The sequence below is a fragment of the Cetorhinus maximus genome, chromosome 9 (genome assembly GCF_964194155.1).
Source record: "Cetorhinus maximus chromosome 9, sCetMax3.hap1.1, whole genome shotgun sequence".
NCBI classification, from domain to species: domain Eukaryota; kingdom Metazoa; phylum Chordata; class Chondrichthyes; order Lamniformes; family Cetorhinidae; genus Cetorhinus; species Cetorhinus maximus.
In genome coordinates, this window is record NC_135887.1 from 79,833,057 (window position 1) to 79,855,845 (window position 22,789).

Consider the following 22,789-nt stretch of genomic DNA (forward strand, 5'->3'; position numbering starts at 1 on the left):
GAACCAGGTGCACCAAATGGCAAGCACACACTATGTGAGGATGATCAAAAGGCAGGCATAGGCCTATTGCAATCTTTCATTATACCTTGATGTTATAGCTCAAAACTCTATAAGGGCTTAGCACCAATACTGAAAAGTCATTGAAAATAAGGTATTAAGTTGTATTAACGTAAAAAAAACATAATTTTTTCCTCAAAATTGACCTTGGTGAGAGAGCAATTAGAATTCCAGTTTTGGTTCAATAATATGGAGGGTCACAAGAATGATGGCTTAAATTACCTTATTCGCTCCCATAGGCTTAAAAAGCTGGGTCTATTCACTTTACAGCTATGTAAACTTAGCATGCATAAAGGCTTCTATCCCAAATGAAAACAGGTAGAGCAGTCTCAGTGGCACCATTGAGATCTGCAAATGTGTGAAAAACGTTGGATAACTCCTTAGAAGCACTCCAAGTGGAACTCCAAAAGAGTGAGAAAACAGACAGATTGCCAGGTTGCCTTTAGGCCCTGGCATATCAACTTAGGAAGAATTGTAGGCTACTGTGTTCGGAGTCCAGATCATCAAAGAGCCAGATGCAGAGATGTGCTGCTATCTGCTGCATGTGCACCTGCAGCACAGGATGGTATATCCATGGTTAATATTGTGCTGTAGCCTCAAAACTGCCTCCAACATGCTGAGCTGTGGGAATGGTGTAATGCAGTGGTTAGAAAACCCATCTTCTCACAACCTTCTCATATGTCACCTTTTCCATTTCAGCAGCTGTTAAACAGAACATTATTTGCCTGCAGACACATATCTTATCGTTCACTTTCTGTACACTAGTAGCGTGTTTGCTTTGTATGCCTAAATCTGAACCTTGGCAATGATAGTCAACCAAGTACTGAAAATTGGATGCAAACAGTACACTACTTTTTGGGTCAGTGAACTACCCCTTTCAAGCCATTATGATACAAACTGCACCATAACCAGAAAACTTAGGGATTGTATGAGAAACTCACATACTCACATTCTGTTTTTAATTATTTATAAATTAAGATATAACTTCTAAAATTTGAATGTTTCAATATCAGAAATCAAAAACCAAATGCCTACTTTGCCTGTATAGAAATATTGGCAAATGATCAGGACACATACCTGCAAATTGTAAGGCGCTATCACAGCAACATCCTTAGGGTGGACACCAGCCTCAGTCAGGGCTTGAATGTGCATTGTCACAATTTGAACTTCACCTGGAATAAAAGCAGTATGAGTTATGACAGACTCGGGTCTATCATACATATCTTTTCATTGGCATTAATTGCTTTTGGCAAGTGGGGAATACTCCCCACTTGCCTGGATGAGTGCAGCTCCCACAACACTCAAGAATTTTGACACCGGACAGGACAAAGCAGCCCGCTTGATTGTCACCACATCCACAAACATTCACTCCCTCCACCACCGATGCACAGTAGCAGCAGTGTGTACCATCTACAAGATGCACTGCAAGAATTCACCATGGCTCCTTAGACAGTACCTACCAAACCCACGACCACTACCATCTAGAAGGACAAGGGCAGCAGATGGATGGGAACACCACCACCTGAAGTTCCCCTCCAAGTCACTCAACACCCTGACTTGGAAATATATCGGCATTCCTTCACTGTCACTGGGTCAAAGTCCTAGAACTCCCTTCCTAACAGCACTGAGGGTGTACCTACACAACATGGACTGCAGCAGCTCAAGAAGGCAGCTCACCAGGACCTTCTAAAGGGCAACTAGGGATGGGCAATAAATGTTCACCCAGCCAGCAAAGCCCACATCCCGTGAATGAATAACAAAAAAAAAATCCCAAGCCCCATGCTGAAGTTGGCTCTTGCTGTTCAATATCTATCAATATGGTAGTGTAACCCAATGACATAACAATAGCACTCATGCAATCAGAACTGAATACTTGTGTCTCTCCAATCTTTTCAAAAGGTGGATTGAGAAAACATCTGGCAAGATTTGGGCAGATTTAAGAACTTGAGCTGTTTTACTTCATGCCCAGTAAGCATACAGGGCAACAGTTATTTAATTCAATCAGGACAACTTGTGTTTATGTAGTAAAACAAAATAACAAACAGGTTCTGCTTCCTTATAATGGTGGGTTGTCAGGTTTGTCTTAAATTGAATAACTACACTCCTGTATGTGTGTCTGGCAATAAGTTGCCATTGCAGCTGTTTAAATACCTTATTGACCATGTCACAGTAGTTTTATTTCCTCATGACCACAGACTAAGAGAAGTGATTGATAGAGCGCCTGCCAATGAATTGGGATGAGGGTCTCTCAATCTAGCAGATGAGATGTTCAAGTTTACAGTCTTAGAGACAGCAGCATTAAATCTTAGTCTACTAACATTTTAACCTCCTAGTTTTTGAAACCTTGGGCTGGATTTTCCCAGTCCCATGGAGATGGGGGGGTTACAGGATTGAAGTTGGGGCTAGGAGTTGTGGATGTGCAGGTAAACATGAGGGTGCTGCACCAGGACAGCTCCCCAACGCATTACTGAGAACTTAGCCAGGAGGCGGGCAGCCAATTAAGATGGTTAAAGCCTCACATAGAGGCACAGTCCATAGAACCTGGGAGCGTTTGTGCACACATCTTTGAAGGTGGCAGGACAGGTTAATAAAGCAGTTAATAAAACATATGGGCTTTATAAAAAGAGAGTACAAATGTCAAGAAATAATGCTAACCTATATAAAACACAAGTTCTGCCCCAGCTGAGTATTACAGAATCACAGAATTTTAACGGCACAGGAGGCCATTCGGCCCATCAGGTCTGCACGACTCTCCAAATGAGCATTATGACTTAGTGCCATTGCCCTGACTTTTCCCTGTACCCCTGCACATTGTTTCTATTCAAATAATCATCTAATGCCCTCAGGTGCCTCAGTTGAGCCTGCCTCCACCACACTTCCAGGCAGTGCATTCCAGGCCCGAACCACTCATTGTGTGAAAAAGTTTTTTCTCACATCACATTTGCTTCTTATGCAAATCACTTTAAATCTGTGCCCTCTCGTTCTTGATTCTTTTATGAGTGGAAACAGCTTCCCCCTATCTACTCTGTCCAGCCCCTTCATGATTCTGAACATCCTCATCAAATCTCCTCTTAGCCTTCTCTCCAAGGAGAACAGTCCCAACCTCTCCAAACTGTCTTTGAAACTGAAGTTTCTCATCCCTGGAACCATTCTTGTAAACCTCTTCCGCACTCTCTCCAGTGTGTTCACATCCTTCCTATAACGTGGCACCCAGAACTGTACACAATATGCCAGCTGAGGTCTAAGTAGTGTCTTATATAAATTCAGCATAACCTCCTTGCTCTTGTACTCTCTGCCTATTAATAAAGCCCAGGATACTAAATGCTTTATTAACTGCTCTCTCCACCTGTCCTGCCACCTTCAATGATCTATGCACATATACACCCAGGTCTTTCTGCTCCTGTACCCCCTTCAAAATTTCACCTCTTATTTTATATTGTTTGTCCATGTTCTTCCTACCAAAATGCATCACCTCACACTTCTCCACATTGAACTTCATCTGCCACCTACCCGTCCACTCCACCAACTTGTCTATGTCCTTTTGAAGTTCTACACTGTCGTCCTCGCAATTTACAACACTCCCAAGCTTTGCATCATCTGCAAACTTTGAAATTGTCCACTGCACACCAAGATCTAGATCATTAATATATCAGGAAAATCAAGGGTTCCAATACAGACCCCTGGGAAACTCCATTACAAACCTTCCTCCAGCCCAAAATATATCCATTGACCATTACACTCTGCTTTCTATTTTTCAGCCTATTTTGAATTCACATTGCTACTGTCCCTTTTATTCCATGAGCAATAACTTTTCTCACAAGTCTGTTATGTGGTGCTGTATCAAATGCCTTTTGAAAGTTCATGTACACCACATCAACAGCATTACCCTCATTGACCATTTCTGTGACCTCTTCAAAAAACTCCAGCAAGTTAGTTAAATGCGATTTCCCCTTTAGAAATCCATGCTGGCTCTTCCTTATCAACTCATATTTTTCCATGTGACGACTAATTCTATGTCCACCACTGAAGCAAACTAACTGGTATGTAATTGCTGGGCTTATCCTTACAACCTTTTTTGAACAAGGGCGTAATGTTTGCAATTGTCCAGTCCTTGGCACCTCTCCTGAGTCTAGGGAAGACTGAAAAATTATGGCCAGTGCCCCTGCAATTTCTACTCTCACTTTCTTCAATACCCTTGGATGCATTTCATCTGGTCCTGATACCTTGTCAACTTTAAGTACCGACAGTCTATTCAACACCTCCTCTTTATCAATTTTGAGCCCTTCTAGTGACAGAGTTTCCTCATCTATCACCATGGCCTGGGTGGCATCTACCTCCTTGGTAAAGACAGATGCAAAGTATAAATTTAATACCTCAGTCATGGCCCTTTCATCCATGTGTAAATTCCCTTTTAGGTCCCTAATCGGCCCTACTCCTCCTTTTACCACCTTTTTACTATTTATATGCCTATAGAAGGCTTTGCGATTCCCCTTTATGTTGGCTGCCAGTCTTTTCTCATAATCCCTCTTGCTTCTCCAATATGCTTTTTCACCTCCCCTCAGAACCTTCTGTACACCTCTTGGTTCCTATTCTGGGAACAACACTATTTAGGAAAGTTGAGAAGGTTTTGGAGAGGGTACAGGAGAGATTTACTAGAATGGCTCCAGGGTTGAGGATTTAGAGTTAATGCAGATTTATGCGAGTTATTGGAGCATCTGGGGCTGTTTTCACTAGAACAGAAAGTTGGGGGGAGATTTGATGGAGGTGTTCAAAATCTTGAAGGGTTTAGATAGAGTAGATAAAAATACATTGTTTCTAATGGCTGAAAGGGCGATAACCAGAAGGCACAGATTTAGAGATTGGCAAAAAATAATCAGAGTCGACATGAGGGAAAAAATTTTAATGCAACAAGCGGTTGGGATTTGGAGTGCACTGCCTGATAGGGTGGTGGGTACCAATTCAACAGTAGCCCTCAAAAGGGAATTGGATAAATAGTTAAAGGAGGAAAAAATGCAAGGACATGGGGAAAGAGTGGAACTAACTGGATTGCTCTTTGACAGAGCCAGCACAAACTCAAAAGTCCAAATGGCCTCCTTCTGTGCAGTATCATTCTATGATTCCCTTTTAAATCAGTACAAGATTTCACGCAGGAACTAAATGCCCACCAAAAGGCCCAAATTATTGGCTCAGTTCACACTTGGTGTGTGGATAATTACAGATTCAAAATCAAGCTGTCAAAATGGTGCATAGAGATATTTGGCTTGGCTGCTTTAATAATAAAAATTGGTGTGTGAAGGAGTTTTAGCTTCAGGAAAACTACTTTGGTTTAATAGCCCAGTAACATAGAAGAAAGCTATATCTGTATGATTACTTCTAACCTATCACCAATCACATGGCACCTTTATTTCCTTTAGATTGTTCATCTTCTTCATCAAGTTCAAGCAGACCACATCCTGAGGTGTCTATTAGAAGTAGTGGAATTTTTGTCTCTTCTGTGGAAGCAACCCCAGGCAGATCCCTAAGAATTATGGGAGCACAGTTAATAACACAGCAAAACTACAGCTGCATAAAAATAGTCATCCATCAAAAAGCTTGTATTACAGTAACAGAGAAATCAGCCCACACAACATAGTCAATAAAGAAGATTAATTGGAGTGCATGTCTATGTGTATGGGGTCTGCTTCACTAAAATTGCTACAGTAATATTCTGCCAGGACACAATTAATTTTTGGGTAGTATTGATGTCTTTATTAGCCTTTGAAACTTAGAAAGAATGAAAATAATTTCATCCCGCCTCCCACCTCCTCCTCACAGTTGGTGGAGCTATTTTCAGAGAGGTGTTTTAATCGAATTCAATATTTTAACAGCCTGGCATTAGCAGAAAGACATTTTACAACTCTTGCTCACTCTCATCTCACTTATACGTCTGTTAAACACTTACTGAATAGCAATAAAAGTATTACTCAGATCTCATATTAGGAATTCTGATTTATTGTCACAAGTCAACCAGATTACCAAGGTGTCACCTTACACCACAAATAAACATGATTTAAAGTGGCAGGCTGCGCCATCATGTGCAAAGCTGGAGGAGGTAAAGTCACAACAGGAAGGGTGAGCATTGGTTGTATTTAGGAAATAACTGGTGTAAAGCCCACAAATAAAGGTAAGCTTTTAAACTAAATTAGCTCTGATAAACTGCTGAACCAAGTTTCGCTTGTTAATAATTTAAAAACAACTGAAATATGAATACAGGAACAAGAATATGCCATACAGCCCCTTAAGCCTGTTCCATCTTCAGTTAATTCATGGTTGATCTGCACCTCAACCCCATTTCCCTATCTTTGATTCATATTGCTTTAACATACAAAAAATCTATTGATCACAATCTAGAAAATTGCAATTAAACCAACATGCACAACCCTTTAGGGGAGAAGGTTCTAGGTGTTCATTACACTTGGCATGGAAAAGTGCTTCCTTATTTCACTCCAAAATTGCCTCGTTCTAATTTTAAGATTATGCTGTTCTGTATTCTGCTACGGGAGGAAACAGTTTCTCTACACCTACCCAATCAATCCTTCTATTGTTCTAAATGCCGTGATCATATCACCCATCAATCGCTAAACTCAAGGGAATACAAGTCAAGTTTATGCAATGTGTCTTCACAATTTAACCCTGGTATCATTCTGGCGAATCTATGAGCTACACCTTCCCCTGCCAATCTAATTTTCCTGAGGTGCAGTGCTCAAAACTAAATGCAGTGCTTCAGATAGAGCTTGTCTAAGGCTCTGTTCAACTGGGGCATCACGTTCTCACTTATTAATTCCAACCACCTTGAGATAAAGGTCAACATTCCATCAGCCTTATGGAATGCACCAGCCAACAATATGTATTTAGATAGTGCCTTTTAACATAGGGAAAAAAAATCCCAATGTGCAGATAAACTAAGGGGATACAGACAACAAACCAGGAAGTTAGTGATTAGGTTGAGTGACTGAAAGCTGGTCAAAGGGATGGCCTTTGAGATGGGTTTTAGAAAAGGAGAGAAACTGGAGAGGCGGAGAGATTTAGGAAGGCAATCCTCGGGAGCTTGATCCAGGGGCTGAAGGCTCTACTTTCAATGGTGGCATGAAGAGAGGGGGATGCAAAAGCATTCAGCTGAGGAGGTGGCTGCAGATCGCAGAGTTTGGGTGTGACAAAGCAATGGTGCAATTTCAAGATAAATACGAGGATTTTAAATTTAGCATGTTAGGAGGCATGGAGAAAACATAGCTCAGTGAAAATTGGGATTGGAGACACGTGAGATTTGGTGGAGGTTGGGAAGTCACCATTTGAATACTTATGGGTGTAGGTGAAGAATTTTAAAGCCGGACTTATGTCAAAGGGGAGCTTAATGCCACCCCATCCTGACCTTGACTGTGCAGCTAGAATTACAGTGACCTCAAGGTGGTGTAATTATTCAAAGCAGATATATTTATTTAGCTATTTCTAAGCTGCCTCTTATACTGTCATTCCAAGAAGCTGAATGTAAGGGCTCAAAGCATAGGGATTGGAACCGGAGTTTCAAGGATCTCCAATTCCCCCTCTTATTGTAAGGCCATCAGTCAGTATGACTCTACATAAATTAGTTGTTAATGTTGTTTAACTCCAGTCCCAAATCTGGGCTAGAGAAATTCTCAACACTGTGCAATCATACTTTGATGAACAAAACAAGTCGCCAGAGGCAGAGAGAAGGCAAACTAAATGGACAAACAATACAACCTGTCTTGTGAGTGGAGGACCGCACAACTATCGAGTGCTATTCATTTCTATGCTGATCCCCACTCATTGCTTTGAAATCCCAAATGGTCATCCTATGCTAGAACCTCCAGTGCTGGAAAATTTGACACTGCAGGCCCAATATTTGGGATCATCAGTGTGTGAAGTGATAAATTTTGATAGAAAGAATGAAGAGAGGCAACATGAAGTAAATCAATGTTGTCCAATAGGATTTTGATGTTTGCCAAACTTGTGGCCACATATTTGCCACATGATACAAGATATTTGCAATATTAATAAAATGCGCAATCTTTTGAAAACAAGTTTGAGGTTTTAAACTTTCAGCAATCAAGGCTAATACACTTACTCCAGAGCCAGTAGAACAACTTCAAAAGGATTTTGCAATCTATCTGCTCCACAAAGCAAGCCTATTGTATACACTCTCAAAGAGTGGTGGCCATCTGTTAACTAAAATGTTGTGTTTCTGACAGTGCATTCCAGTTTATTTAAAAAACATTGTTCAAGAGTAAACCATCTCTATTTTATCAGAATTCATATATTAGCAGACTTGAGGAAGGAAAAGAATTGACAAATCTCCACATATTGGCTTCTGCGTTCAGACTCTTCTCTTGCTTACGCTCTGTTGCCTGCCATTTCAGGACATAGCAGCCGGACATTCAATAGGCTTTTTGCTCAAAGCCAACCTCCTGTAATCTCTCCTTTTATGTCAATAACGCCCTGTTCCTTTAAATCACTGGTTTCAAGAAATCTATTAAGACGAAGTCAGAACATATTTAAATGTTGCTGCGCCATCCCAGCTTGCCAAAAATGCACATTTCAACCCTCACCGGCAGCAATGCAGCACTGTCCATCGCTCACAGACCTCAACAGTTTTGCAAAAAACTCTAACTCCCAGCTGAACAAAACCAAGTTCTTCAGTTAGCATCCCGTGTCACTAGATTCCCCAAGAAAAGTTTGAGAGCAGTCACTGTCCTTCTGAAGGCTGGCCCAGCTTTCACAGCACTTCCACAGATCTAAATGTATAATCAGAACAGGAACAGAGAAGGTAACAAACGGTGGGCTAATTTTCTTGTTTCACTGAGCAAGTGGCCCTTCAGCTTCCAGGTCACAAGAAATCGAGAATAGTGTTTTCAATTCTGGGCACCACATTTAAGAGAGGGATGAGGGACTTTAGTCAGGTAGAAAGACTGGAGAAACTGGAGTTGTTTTGCTTGGAGCAAGAAACTTAAGAGGGTATTGGATCGAGGTGTTCAAAATCATGAATGGTTTTGTTAGAGTAAATAAAGAGAAACTGTTTGCAAAGGCAGAGATTTAAGGGCATTGTCAAAAGAACCAAAGGTGACACAAGGAAACTTTTTTTAAATAAATGAATAGACAAGTTACTGTGATCTGGAATGTGTTGCCTGAAAAGGAAAGCAGATTCCAATCAAAAGAAATTAGATAAGTACTTGAAGGGAAAAATTTACAAAGCCATGGGGAAAGTGTAGGGGCGTGGCACTGATGGTAGTTCTTCCAAAGAACCAGCACTGGTACAATAAGTTTCTGCAGCTTGGGGAACTTGGGCTCAGAGCTGATGAGCTGACGTCTCGAGCTTCGGACAAAGCAATGCATCAGGGAGGGTGAAAGTTACCTGGACACTTTTTCCAGGAGACAGCGACGCTTCTTAGACTAGGTACTTCATATTTGATCCTTGGTCAGGAACAGAGTGTGTGATTACAGTGAGGCAGGTATGGGAGCCACAGTCCTGGCAATTGTCCAACAGGTTTGAGGTTCTTGCAGCTTGTGTGGACAAGGGTAGAGACTGCAAGGAGAATGAGCAAACTAACTACAGTACTATGGTACAGGGAGTCATTCAAGTGGGGGAGTAAAAAGTAACTTACTAACAGCAGAGGAAAATATAGTTAGGGAGATAGATACTTTTCTCTGTAGACAACAGCACGAGTCCAAAGGCTGTGTTGCCTGCCCGGTCCCGAGGTTAAGAACATCTCCCCAGGGTTGGAGATGAACTTGAAATGGGAGGGGGAGAATCCAGTTGTCGTGGACCACATGGGTGCCAACAACACTGGTTGTACTAAGAGAGAGGTTCTGCAGAAGGAATGAGAGCAGCTAGGGGCTAAATTAAAAAGTCAAACCACAAAGCTAATAATTTCTAGATTACTATCTGAGCCACAATCAAATTAGTGTAAGGTTAATAAGGTCAAAGAGTTGAATGCGTGGTTCAAAAGTTGGTGTGGGAGAAATGGGTTTTGATTCATGGGGCACTGGCACCAGTACTGGGGAAAGAGGGAGCTGTACCACTAGGACAGGCTTCACATGAACTGCGCTGGGGCCAGTGTCTTGGCAAATTGTATAACTAGGACTGTAGAGAGCGTATAAAACTAAATAGCTGAGGGGGGGGGGGTTCATAGTGAGAGGAGATTTAGGATGTTAACAAGGATGTACAAGGCAATAGAGCAGGGTAGTGGTACGAGAATGATAACCCAAGTATAACAGGAAGAAACAGAGCATAGAAACATAAAAATGCACCCAGCAAGTAGGGTTAGAGTAGGGAAAAATAGGGGGAAAAAAAGAATTAAATGCATGCAGCATTTATAATAAGATGGATGCATTGATAGCACAAATTGAAATAAATGGGTATATGATATGATAAATATTACAGAGATGTGGTTGCAAGGTGACCAAAGCCGGGCCCTGGATATGCAAGGATATTTGACATTTTGTAAAGTTAGCAAGAAAAGAAAAGGAGGTGGGACAGCTCTGTTAATAAAAGATGAGAGCAGTACTGTCATGAAAAGTGATCTATCCTTGCAAGATCATGATGTACAATTGGTTTGGTGGAAATAAGAAATTGCGAGGGAAGGAAGTGGGAGTAGTGTTAGGACACCAAATAGTAACTACACTGTAGGACAGACTGTAAATCAAGACATAATGGGGACTTGTAAGAAAGGTACTGCAATAATCGTAGGCAATTTTAATCTTCATATAGATTGGACAGATCAAATTGGCAAAGGTAGCCTTGAGGAAGAGTTCATAGAGTGTATTCAGGACAGTTTCTTAGGACAATATGTTCTACATCCAACTAGGGAACAGGCTATTTGAGACCTGGCAATGTGCAATGAGACAGGGCTAATTAATTATCTCATAGTAAAAAAGTAGAGTGTTCATAGCAGGTTAGAATTTCATAATTAGCTTTCAGTGTGAGAAACTTTAACCTGAAACTAAATAAAGGCAAATACAAAGATAAAACGACAGAGTTGGCTTCAGCAGACTGGAAAAATAGGTTAAAAGGTAAGATGGTAGATAAACAGTGGCAGTCATTCAAGGAGATATTTCATAACTCTCACCAAAGACACATTACATTGAGAAAGAAAGACTCTACAAGCAGATGCATCATCTGAGGTTAATTAAGGATGGTGTCAAATTGAAAGAAAATGCATACAAAGCGGCAAAAATCAGTGGGGGGGCCAGAATATTGGAAAACATTTTAGAAACCAGCAAAGGATGGCTAAAAAAATGAGGGATAAATTATAGTATGAGAGTAAACTAGCAAGAAATTAAAATGAAAAGGAAGACCGTTGGATTAAAGGCTGACAAGTGCACTGGACCTAATGGCCTGCATTCTCGGGTTTCAAATGAAATGGCTGCAGAGGCAGTGGACTGGAAGACTGCAAGCGTAATACCTATTCAAGAAAGAGGGAGACAAAAAGCAGGAAACTATAGGTAAGTTAGTCTAACATCTGTCATTGGGAAAATGTTGGAATCCATTATTAAGGAAGTAGCAGCAGGACATTTAGAAAATCAGAATACAATCAAGCAGAGTTGACATGGTTTTGTGAAAGGGAAATCATGTTTGACAAATTTATTAGAATTCTGTGAGGAAGCAACAAGCCAGGCAGATAAAGGAGAACCAACAGACAAAGTGTATTTGGATTTCCAAAAGGCATTCAATTAGGTGCTACATTAAAGATTACTACACATGATAAGAGCTCATGGTGCTTTGGGTAACATATTAGCATCGATAGAGGATTGGCTAGCTAACAGGAACAGGGTCAGGATAAATGGTCACTTTGAGATTGGAAAATTGAAACTAGTGGAGTGCCACAGGAATTAGTGCTGGCACCTCAACTATTTGCAATTTATATTAATGACTTGGATGAATGGGCTAAGTGCACTGTAGACAAATTTACTGATGATACAAAGATAGGAAAGCAAGTTGTGAGCAGGACACAAAAAGTCAGCAAAGGGATATAGATAGAAGTCGTCAAAAATTTGGCAGATTTAGTTCGATATGGAAAAATGTGAGGTTGTCTACTTTGGTGGGAAGGATGGAAAAGCAGAATATTATTTAAATGGAGAGACTGCAGAATGCTGTGGTACAGTGTGATTTGGGAATGCTCATACACGAATCACAAAAAGTTAGCACAGAGGTGCAGCAAACAGGATGGCAATTAGAACACCAGCCTTTATTGCAAGGGGATGGAGTATAAAAGTAGGGAAGTCTCATTACAGCCGTATAGGGCATTGGGTACTGTGAACAGTTTTGGTCCCCTTAAGAGGGGACACACTTGCGCGAAGACTCATTCAAGTGATTTCTGGGGTGAAGGAGTTGTCTTATGAGGAAAGGTTGAGCAGGTTGGACATATACTCATTGCAGTTCAGAAGGATGAGAGGTTATCTTATTGAAACATATCAGATTCTGAAGGGGATTGACAAGGTGGATGCCAAATGTTTCCCTTCATGGAGGAATCTAGAACTAGGGGACATAGTTTCAAAATAAGGGTCTCCCCATTTAAGACAGAGATGAAGAGTAATTTCTTTTCTCAGCAGGTCATTAATCTTTGAAATTCTCTTCCCCAGTAAGCAGTGGAGGCTGGATCATTGAACATATTTAAGGCTGGCTGATTTTTAATCTACAAGAGAGTCAAGGGTTATGAGCGGCAGGCAAGAAAGTGGACTTAAGGCCACAATCAGATTAGCCATGATCTTATTGAATGGCGCAGCAAACCGGAGAGCCAAATGGCCTAGTCCTGTTAATATTTCTTATGTCCTTATACTCTTAAAATGTTCCAAGGTTTTTCACAGGAGCTTTATCAAACCAAAGTTTGACATAAAAGGCCAGAACGGGAGGAGCATTGAGGTGTATGAGGGTTGTAAGTTGAGAGGAGGTTACCGAAATAGGGACAGGTGATGCCTTGGAGAGGTTTGAAAAGGATGAGAATTTTAAAATTGAGACTTTGCCAACCAGAAGCTAATGTAGGCCAGTGAGCACAAAAGTAATGAGTGAACAGGAATTAGGATACAGGCAGCAGAGTTTTGGATGAGCTCACATTAATGGAGGGTGGAAGATGTGATGCCAACCAGGACATACTGGGACTGTTAAAAACTGTTATACATTCTACACCTTCTGGTTCTGATGAAAAGTCATTGACCTGAAATATTAACCATTTCTGTCTCCAGGGATATTGCCCAGGTGATTCTAATATTTTCTGTTTTCATTTCATTATCATGCTTACTTTAGCAAGTGTTCTGCCACCATCTCATGAGCTGTGAGTCGTCCATAGTACACCTGTTTGGAGGCCCACTGCATTATAGTGTCATGCATTCGATACTGGACAGTCAACATTCTCACCACTTGTTCACCAAATCTCTGGATTAGCCGCTCCATCAAACTGAGCGATAGGCCATTAGCTGCAGCTCTGTTGGGAGTGTGCAAAGAACAGTTAAGCTGCAAAGAAACCCAAAGATGACAGACAGAGCACAACTCAAGAATTTTTAGAATCATATGAATAATTTGCAAAATTATACTATAAGAAAATTGACTAGACTCCATTAGATTGCAGACATTATGAAATAATTAAGCATTTCAAACTGAACACCATCCATCACACAACTTTAATGGAGCTTTATGAAATAGTGTATATTCAACGGATTACTTCTTTTTCATTCGCCACCCAAAATATCCCCGTAACTTGCAGCAGCTGCTGTTACAGGCTGATAACACGTGAGCTCTGACATCAATACTAAGCCTTGCTCACAAGTTAACCAAGCAATAGCAAACCATGATTTTTCAATTTCTGTACAAAAGCTTTTCAGTTTAACAACTAAGCTAAGGCCGGGACTGCCTGAAAGAGTTCTGCCCAACCCAACAGTATAGCCTCCAGGGAAGTCCTCCATGTGATTTCTGGTGCGCAGCACAACATGCCCATGAAATGCTGAACCTTCAATGTTAACCTATTATAGTATGGAAGAGTTAACGGCCTGCTCCCAGGCCTTTTAACACTGCTCTTAAACCAGAAAGTGCAGGGCTACAGTGTTTTCTTTTAATTCAGTCGTAAGGTATAAAACACTGATGAGGCCAGTATAAAACACTGGTGAGGCCACAACTGGAGTATTGTGTGTAGTTCTGGTCACCACATTACAGGAAGGATGTAATAGCTCTGGAGAGAGTGCAGAGGAGGTTTACAAGAATGTTGCTAGGGTTAGAAAAGTGTAGCTACAAGGAGAGATTGGATAGGTTGGGGTTATTTTCCTTAGAACAAGGAAGGCTGAGAGGTGACTTGATTGAGGTGTACAAAATTATGAGGGGAATAGATAGAGTGGACAGGATAAAATTGTTTCCCTTGATGGAGAATTCTAGAACCAGGGGACATAGATTCAAGATAAGTGGCAGAAGGTGTAGGGGGCACATGAGGAAGAACTTTTTTACGCAGAGGGTAGTGGGTGTCTAGAATTCGCTGCCCAAGTTGGTGGTAGAGGCAGAAACCTCTTCTTAAAAAGTACCTGGATCTGCACCTTAGGTGCTGTAAGCTGCAGGGCTATGGGCCGGGTGCAGGAAGGTGGGATTAGAAAGGGCACCTGGGTGTCCTCAGGCTGGCATGGACAAGATGGGCCGAATGGCCTCCTTCTGTGTGGTAACTTTTCTTTGGTTCTATGATATAGGTAACAAGACAAGCATTTACTGCTCATCCCTAACTTTGTTTTATTCATTCACGGGATGTGGGCATCGCTGGCTAGGCCAGCATTTATAGCCCATCCCTAATTCAGAAGGTGGTGGTGATCTGCCTTCTTGAATTGCTACAGTCTATGTGGTGTAGGTACACCCACAGTGCTGTTAGGGAGGGTGTTCCAGGATATTGGCCCAGTGACAATGAAGGAACAGTGATATGTTTCCAAGTCAGGATGATGAGTGGTGTGTGATTAGCTTGAGAAGGTGGTAGTGAGTTATCTTCTTAAACCACTGCAGGCCTTTTGGTGGAGTTACTCCCTCAATGCTGTTAGGTAGGGAGTCCCAATGGTTTGACCCAGCAATATGTTTCCAAATTGAGATGAGGGGAAAGGAAATTGGGAGTGGTAGTATTCCCATGTATCTACTGCCCTTGTCCTTCTACGTGGTGGAGATAATGGCTTTTGAGTCAATCTCAGTCTTTAACATTCTCGGTGTCCCTCTGGTGAGGTGCCTAACATTCACTTGGCACTTGTCTACAATGGGGATGAAGGCCTCACTGTATGGACGTAAACCTATACCCTAACGCAGAGCAACAAAACCTTCTGCTTTGAATTATTTGCTCTGATCCCTTCCCTGAAGGCACTGACTCATGCTGGGGTCTGGTTCCAAAGGCATCAGCAGTGCCTCATCCAGAGAATCATAAAATCATAGACCATTCAGCCTGTCCTGTCTACTTTGCTCTCTGCAATAGCAGGTGACCTAGTTGCACTCCTCTGCCTTTCCCCAGTCGCCCTGCAAATTTTATCTCTTCAGATAATTATCCAATTCCCTTTTGAAAGCCATAATTAATGTTCCCTCCATCTCCATCAGGCAGCGCATTCCAGATTCTAAATACTCGCTGCAAAGAAAAATATTTTCCTCATGTCTCCATGGTCTCTTTTGCCAATCCAGCCGGTCATTCTTCATGTGGAAGCATGTACAGTGTCAACAACTATTCAACTGTAGAGGAACCACAACCAAATTCAATCCTGTCTTCATTTACATGTATGCTCCAGCACAGATATCAAAAGTAGAAACTCTGCTTGTTTTTCTCCAACTCTACTAGGGGTGCTCAAAGCATCTGTTGGATGTCTACTACAATCCCAGACTTAACTAACTCAATGGCCTGGATTTTACACTCAGCAGTGAACGAACAGTGTTAGCAGTTCCTTCCACACCATTGTCCCTTCCTTGCCTTGGCCGCTGCTTGCGGGTGGACGAAAATGGTGTTTGACTACTTGGGGTGCCTTTTCTTCTTCTTTTTCCATTTGGACTGCCGAGAATCCTGCAGATCTACAAGCGTCCAAGATATCTCTGCTCCTCCTATTCTGGCCTCCTGTGGAACCCTGATTTTAATTCCTCCATCTTTAGTGGCTACGTCTTAAGCTGCCAACGCTCTGGAATTCCCTTCCTAAACTTCACTGCCCCCCTTTCCTCCTATCAGACACACCTTAAAACCTACCTCTTTGACTAAAGCTTTGGTTAGTTGCTCTAATATAACCTTAAGTGGCTCAGTGCCAAATTTTGTTTGATGACATCCCTGTATAGCGCCTTGGGACATTTTACTATGTTAAACATGCTATATAGCTATAAGTGCAATTTGCTAGTACTGTAAAAGTTCACTTACACTTGAGTGGACAAGCCCAAACCTTTTCTTACTTATTTACTGGGTATCTATCACATAAGTACCGCAAATTCACACCTTTCCATATATTAGGATGCTACTTCTCTTGGCGTGTTACAAGTAGTGAAGTTTCTGGGAGAATGCAAAACAATTTGGACAGCAACTTCCTCATTCTCATGTTTAACTGCACAGGTGTAAAGGCTAGAAAATGTTGTCCGAGTTATCCCTTAAGAATAATGAGCACTGACAGCCTTACCATTATTTCTACCTTAAAACCTGGGCCATATACAAGTTTGGTATTGCACCTTATTGAAGAATCCTGCCTCAGATACCTTGAAGTAGACTTCTTAGTCTTGCGTATATTAACAGCAAGGCTTCATTAAAAACAAGTAGTTCCATATTTGTACTTTCATACTTGTACAGTAGAGGGTACAAGTATGGAGATAACTCCATCCTAGATCATTATCCATCTCTGTCCATCTCCAGTCTGACCCTGGCTCTGGGTCATGTGCCTTCTTACATGACTGTGTGGGCAGTATTGGGCTGAGTCCCACATTAACCATTAATGTACCAGACCCTACTACTACACATCCCCACAAGTCTTTGTCCCATGGATATAGAGTTACTTCACTTTACTTCTAAGTTTTACGTTATTATGAGTCTTGTGCATTAACATTACTGTTACAATCTTAATGCTATTCTAAGATTAATAATAATATTCTCGCTACCCCATCTCTCTCCTTCAATTCCTTGAAGTTAGAGGTTCAGGCAGTCTGGAGGCCATATAACTCTTCCACATCTCATTCGCTGTTGTCAGGACAGTGCTATGCTCTGGTGTTGCTTGTTATTGTTGTTGGCTTGGAGGTTGGACTGGTATTTAGGTATGATTTCATCCACTTCTTCCATTGCTTGATGTTCAACCACACCCGGTTGATCTGGCTGGCTTTGCAGTGTGTGGTTGTTGTTTGTCTTGACTGCTGCTTGTGGGTGGACGAAAATGGTGTTTGGCTACTTGGCAGTGCCTTTTCTTCTTCTTTTTCCATTTGGGCCATCGAGAAGCTCTCTGAGGCTGAGGAAGAGCGTTCCTGTGGCAAGCTGAAGATTTGAGTAGCATGCTCACCTCTGATTTTTGTTGTTGATGGTGCGCAACTACTACAAGGTTCCCACATCCCTTGTGATTTTGGCACGCTGGCTGGAAGTTGCCATGTATGCACAGTTGCTAGTATGTCTACTAACTGTACTATCATCGGAGTTGGAGGTAGCAGTTTCTCTGACTGTTGATCCTTCTCCAATACCACTTTCACTGGAGGTACAATGGTAATCTCATGTGTGGTAGGTTGGTCTGACCACTGGGGACTTTCTGGGATCTGGAATGATGATGGACAAATCTGCTCCGCAAAAAAGAGATCGCAGGTGAAATCAGAGTCCGAATACTCTTTCGTGTTTGAGAACTCAGAACCATGGGTGTCTAACGACTGTGGTAGTCTCAACATCAGAAGCGGGAAAGACTGACTGCGGATGATATACATCAGCTCAAAAATTTGTTTGTCATCATATCTCAGTGGTTCAAGGATCTTGCCGGTGACCGGGAGTCGGACTCCCCCGCTCCAAACAGTGGACTGTCTGTCGTTCAAAACCAAAGGCCTTGGGGCAATGGTTCCTCATCTGACAGGACTGTTGCACTGGCACCTGAGCCTAACTTAAAATTTGTTAGATGACCATTTACCAGGATATCAGCCTTCCAAAACGAGGAACCACATTCTTTGATGTCCCCCAAAAAGAATGGCTGTGCATCTTCTGAGTCTTAGGTCTCAATCTCATGGGTGTATTTTGGGCTATCTGTGCAGCACTGGGGTTTTGACTTGCACAGTTCACCAAAGTATCCCTGTCCGTTGCAGTGGAAACACTGGGCATTGCTCGCAGGACACTGATCTTTCCTGTGAGGGTGCTTCGCACCGCAGAGCAGGCAAGGTCACTCTGCTGGATTTTCAGGGGTTGCTTTCCCCACATTTTTGTGACTTAATATGGTGGACTGAGGCTTGGTTTCTGCCCCATGATGTGTTCTCCCCCCCTTAGGATGGTCTTTCTTCATGTAGCTCAGACAGACTAGCCAGCTAGGTAGCCTTGTCAAGTATAAGGTCATCTTTAGCTTGTAGGAGGTCAGAGAGTGAATCGTCTACAATACCCACCATGATCCTGTCTCGGATGAGCTCAGGCTTTAAACTGACATATTCACATCCAAGTGCCATTCTAAAAAAATAGTGATTGTTAATGAAGAAGTCGACAGGTTCCCCAGGGAGGTGGGCTCTCTTATTGAATTTAACTCTCAAGTATTTTATTGGATCTCAAGTTGAAATAGAGGTCAAAAGGTTTCAAAACATCATCAAATTTGGTAGATGATTCAATAGGTTGGCCTGCAATGACATCGTCTGCTATTGGCCCAATCGAGTAAAGAAGTGCACTAACTTGTCCTGCTCCTGATTTTTTACTTAGACCTACAGCAATGCTAAATCTTAAAAATATTCTCCTCCAAGGACTCCAATCGTGCGACTGGTCTGAGCCAAAGGTGAATCCCAATGGAGCTGGAAGTGTGGAAATGCAATCCATTTTTGAAGGTTTTAAAAAGTGTGGGTACAGCTTTTTGAGATTACAGGCTTCCATGATGGTGTCGCCAGTTACTGCTGAACAAAGGATCTTTCCACACTTGCCGATTTTTGGCAGGCTTTTCAAAATGGCGATGGCGTCTTCTGCCCGAACAAGAAAGGACCACAATGGCGGTGTAGGTTGGCTGGCTGCTGACTAAATTCATTCAGCGGTATCACGTTACAAGTCGGGAATCTTGGAAAAGAACTTTAGACTTGTTGTTTCCGAACTTGGATGGTCATGGGGTATATGGCATAGATAAAATTAATTATTAATGATTTTCTTTCGCTGGGCTTGGGAGCCACTCATTGAGGCTCTGAGCTTGGGATGGGGTTTAGTGCCTGGTTGCTTTCAAATGGCGCATCTGAACAAATGACTTAAAAGGGGTTTCTCAGGACTAGCTGGTCTGGAATTTAAAAATTTTATCTCTCCTTGCAGGTTGCAAACTCTGTTTGCTGAAGCTGGACTTCCAAAGAGGATGCAATGCAGTCTTCTGCTTAAGTAAAACTTGTCTTTCTTGTTTGATTCCAGGCTCTTCTGTCTCTGGAGCTTTTTCTTTATATTTTTGTTTTTTCTGGTGAGTTTTCTCAGGGTCTGTAGCTTCATTTGGGAGTTGGGCTCAGTGCAGAATCTGTTGAGTGCCTCCTTTTACTCAGCATTTTTCAGAGGATGAGGGTTTTGATCCCGAGGTTGCCACCATGAAGAATCCTGCCTCGGAGACCATGAAATAGGCTTCATAGTCGTCAGTATATTAACAGCAGGTCTTTATTAGTAACTCATAACTATGTACATACATACAATAGAGGGTACAGGTATGGAGCTGACTCCATCCTAGGTCTTTACCCATCTTTGTCCATCTCCAGGCTGGCCCTGGCTCTGGGTCATGTGCCTTCTTATATCACTGTGTGGGCAGCACTGTACTCAGTGCCACATTAATCCTGTATGTACCAGACCTTACTACTACACTTATGACTTGCTGCCCTGTACGGCTCATACCCACAGTTGGAACTAAATCCACTAAGCTACTAAAGGAGCTAGAATTAAAACTTTCATTCAATTAGTCTCCAACCTATATAATCGCAGAAAATGTTTAGAATACTTCAACTGAGTACCAAAATTAGTCAAGCAATGCTAATAGGCTTCTGAAATGTCATTATCTCAAAGCACCTTAGGAGGCTTAGTAAATTAATCTAGTGAACAGCTGAAGCCTACAAATCAGAAATGTTCAATGCTTGAAATAAAGATAGAGAGCACTGGGAATAATTAGCAGGTCAGGCAGCATCTGTGGAGGGAGAAACAAAAGTTGTGTTTCAGGTCGATGACCTTTTAGCAGGGTTCTGATGAAAAGTCATCGACGTAAAAGGTTAACTCTGTTTCTCTCTCCACAGATGCTGCCTGACCTGAGCATTTTCTGTTTTTATTTCCAATTTCCAGCATCCACAATATTTTGCTTTTGTATTAGGTTCAATGTTAGATCTGTGTCTGTGCAGAGTCAGTTCATCTAACCCAAATGGGATAATTACAAGGGTCTACAATTGACCTATGAAATTCTAATTAAAGAAGAAACATTAAATATGGCAGCATCAGGAAAACAGACAAAATTTTCTTGAAATTTTAAGTGAGATTTATAGCTTCCAACCTAGCAAGATGGTGGTGCTTAGAAGAGCAGCTAGAAACAATACACAGGACCTTTCTGCACAATGTTTATATTTTTGTAAATAAAAAGAGTCAATTTTGGATGGCCTCTTAGGATTTCAATTTATTGTAAGGTAACATAAATGACCCTTCTATCATTAAAACCAGTTAATTCTTACTTACTCTTGTCAAACCACTTCATTAAATCTCTTATTCACCTTATATGCTCCAAGAAGAACAACCACAATTTCCCTTGCCTCTCTAAATAACTGCAGTCTTTCATCCCTGGTACCATTCTAGTAAATCTTTGCACCTTCTCTAAAATCTTGATATCCTTCCTAAAGAACTCAATCAAGTTAGTCAAACACAATTTCCCTTTAACAGAAGGATTTCATTTATTAACTCATATTTTTCCAGGTGCCAATAAATTTTGCTGCAGACTAATATCTCTAAAATGCACCAACATTAGGCTAATTGGCTCCCGCTTCCTGAACAGGACTGTAACATTTGCAACCCTCCAGTCCTCAGACACCACTTCCATGCCTAAGGGAAACTGGAAAGTTATGGCCAGTGTCTCTGCAACCTCCACCCTTAATTCCCTCATCAAGCTATGGAGGATGAGGTGTCTTCTCTACTTTTGGGTCTGCCACCTCGTTAAGTACCTACTCTTTATTTCTTATCCTATCCAATTTCTCTATTATCACCTGACTATTGGCAACATGCTCTTTCCTAGTGAATACAGATGCAAAGCATCCATTCAATACATAAATCATGCCCTCTGTCTCCACATGAAAATCCTCATGGTCCCTAATCTGCCCAATGCTTCCTTTGACTATCCTTTATTTTTTATATGCTTATTTTCTGCTCAGAAATGAAAACATTTTTGTGGCCCAAAGGGCACTCTCCAAAACTCAATTATTATGATTCTCACCTCCCTGAAGTGTAATATTGAGTAAACTTGTGAATACTGCTCATACATTCTACACTGCACCACATTATACTTCCAGAACTCCACTGAATTGGCCTCCTTGATTATTGGGAAATACTGTTCCCTTGAGCAGAGGAACAAGTCAATATTCTTTCATAAATAGCCACAAGAAATTGCAAGAGAAAGAGTTATTATGTTTACAGTGGAATTTGCCATTGAGATAAATTCATGGCATGTGGGTTATAGCAATGTTGATGGGGAGCTCCAATTATTCTTTCGTAAGGGTAAAATATTCATCGTTCATGAATAGCATGAGCCTGAGCGAGTCACAAAGGCCACATTGTTATGAATAATTAGAGCACTGCATGGTCTAGAATGACAATTACTTACTAGGTGCAGCTTGTGGAGCTGGAATGGAAAAGAAAAATAGAACACATCGAGTGCTGAGCAGAAATTTCACAAATGTAATAAGATTTCCTCCTCACTTGTCCTTGGGGATTGAAAATACCAGCATCTTGAAGACATTGAAGTAACAGTGCTTGCAGAGTCCATACATCTCAGTAGTAATCAAGACCCCATCAATCACTTAAACAATAATGCCATGGTCATCATTTTTTTAATGTGGATATCAGCATGGATCACACTGCACTAGGTCTTTCTGCCCACTGTACTGTCCTCTTCCATCAAGAGCTAACACAATAACATGCACTAATATAGCACCTTTAACATAGCAAAACATCCAAAGGCACTTCCTAGGAACATTACCAAATGAAATTTAACACTGAGCCACATAAAGGGATATTATTGACCAAAAGCTTGGTCAAAGAAATGGGGTGGCCATTGCATCCAGACTATCACATGGTCTCAGCCTTAATCTTGACTCTGCCAATCACGAATGCTTATGGGGCTTATTTGGCTGCCCTCAGAAATTTGTCACCATCCTCTGCCTGCTCCATGATGACATGCATGCCATGATCCTCACCAATGGAACCGCCACAAGCCCCATCTCATAGAAGAATGGGGTCAAACAAGGCTGTGTCATTGCATCAACTCTCTTCTCCATTTTCCTTACAGCAATACTGCAGCTCACCTCCATCAAGTTACCCACAGGCATGGAGATAATGTACAGAACAGATGGGAA

General features: G+C 41.6%; 1 protein-coding gene across 1 annotated transcript in view; it reads right to left on the bottom strand.

Moving 5' to 3' along the window:
• Positions 1–22,789, bottom strand: part of ighmbp2 (immunoglobulin mu DNA binding protein 2) — an 80,260-nt gene that overhangs the window by 19,249 nt on the left and 38,222 nt on the right. The window contains exons 10-12 of the mRNA XM_078548928.1: positions 13,347–13,529; positions 5,457–5,575; positions 1,135–1,229 (exon numbers count right to left, since the gene is read on the bottom strand). Coding sequence (XP_078405054.1) covers positions 1,135–1,229; positions 5,457–5,575; positions 13,347–13,529 — 397 coding nt within the window. The remainder of the gene's footprint in view (positions 1–1,134; positions 1,230–5,456; positions 5,576–13,346; positions 13,530–22,789) is intronic.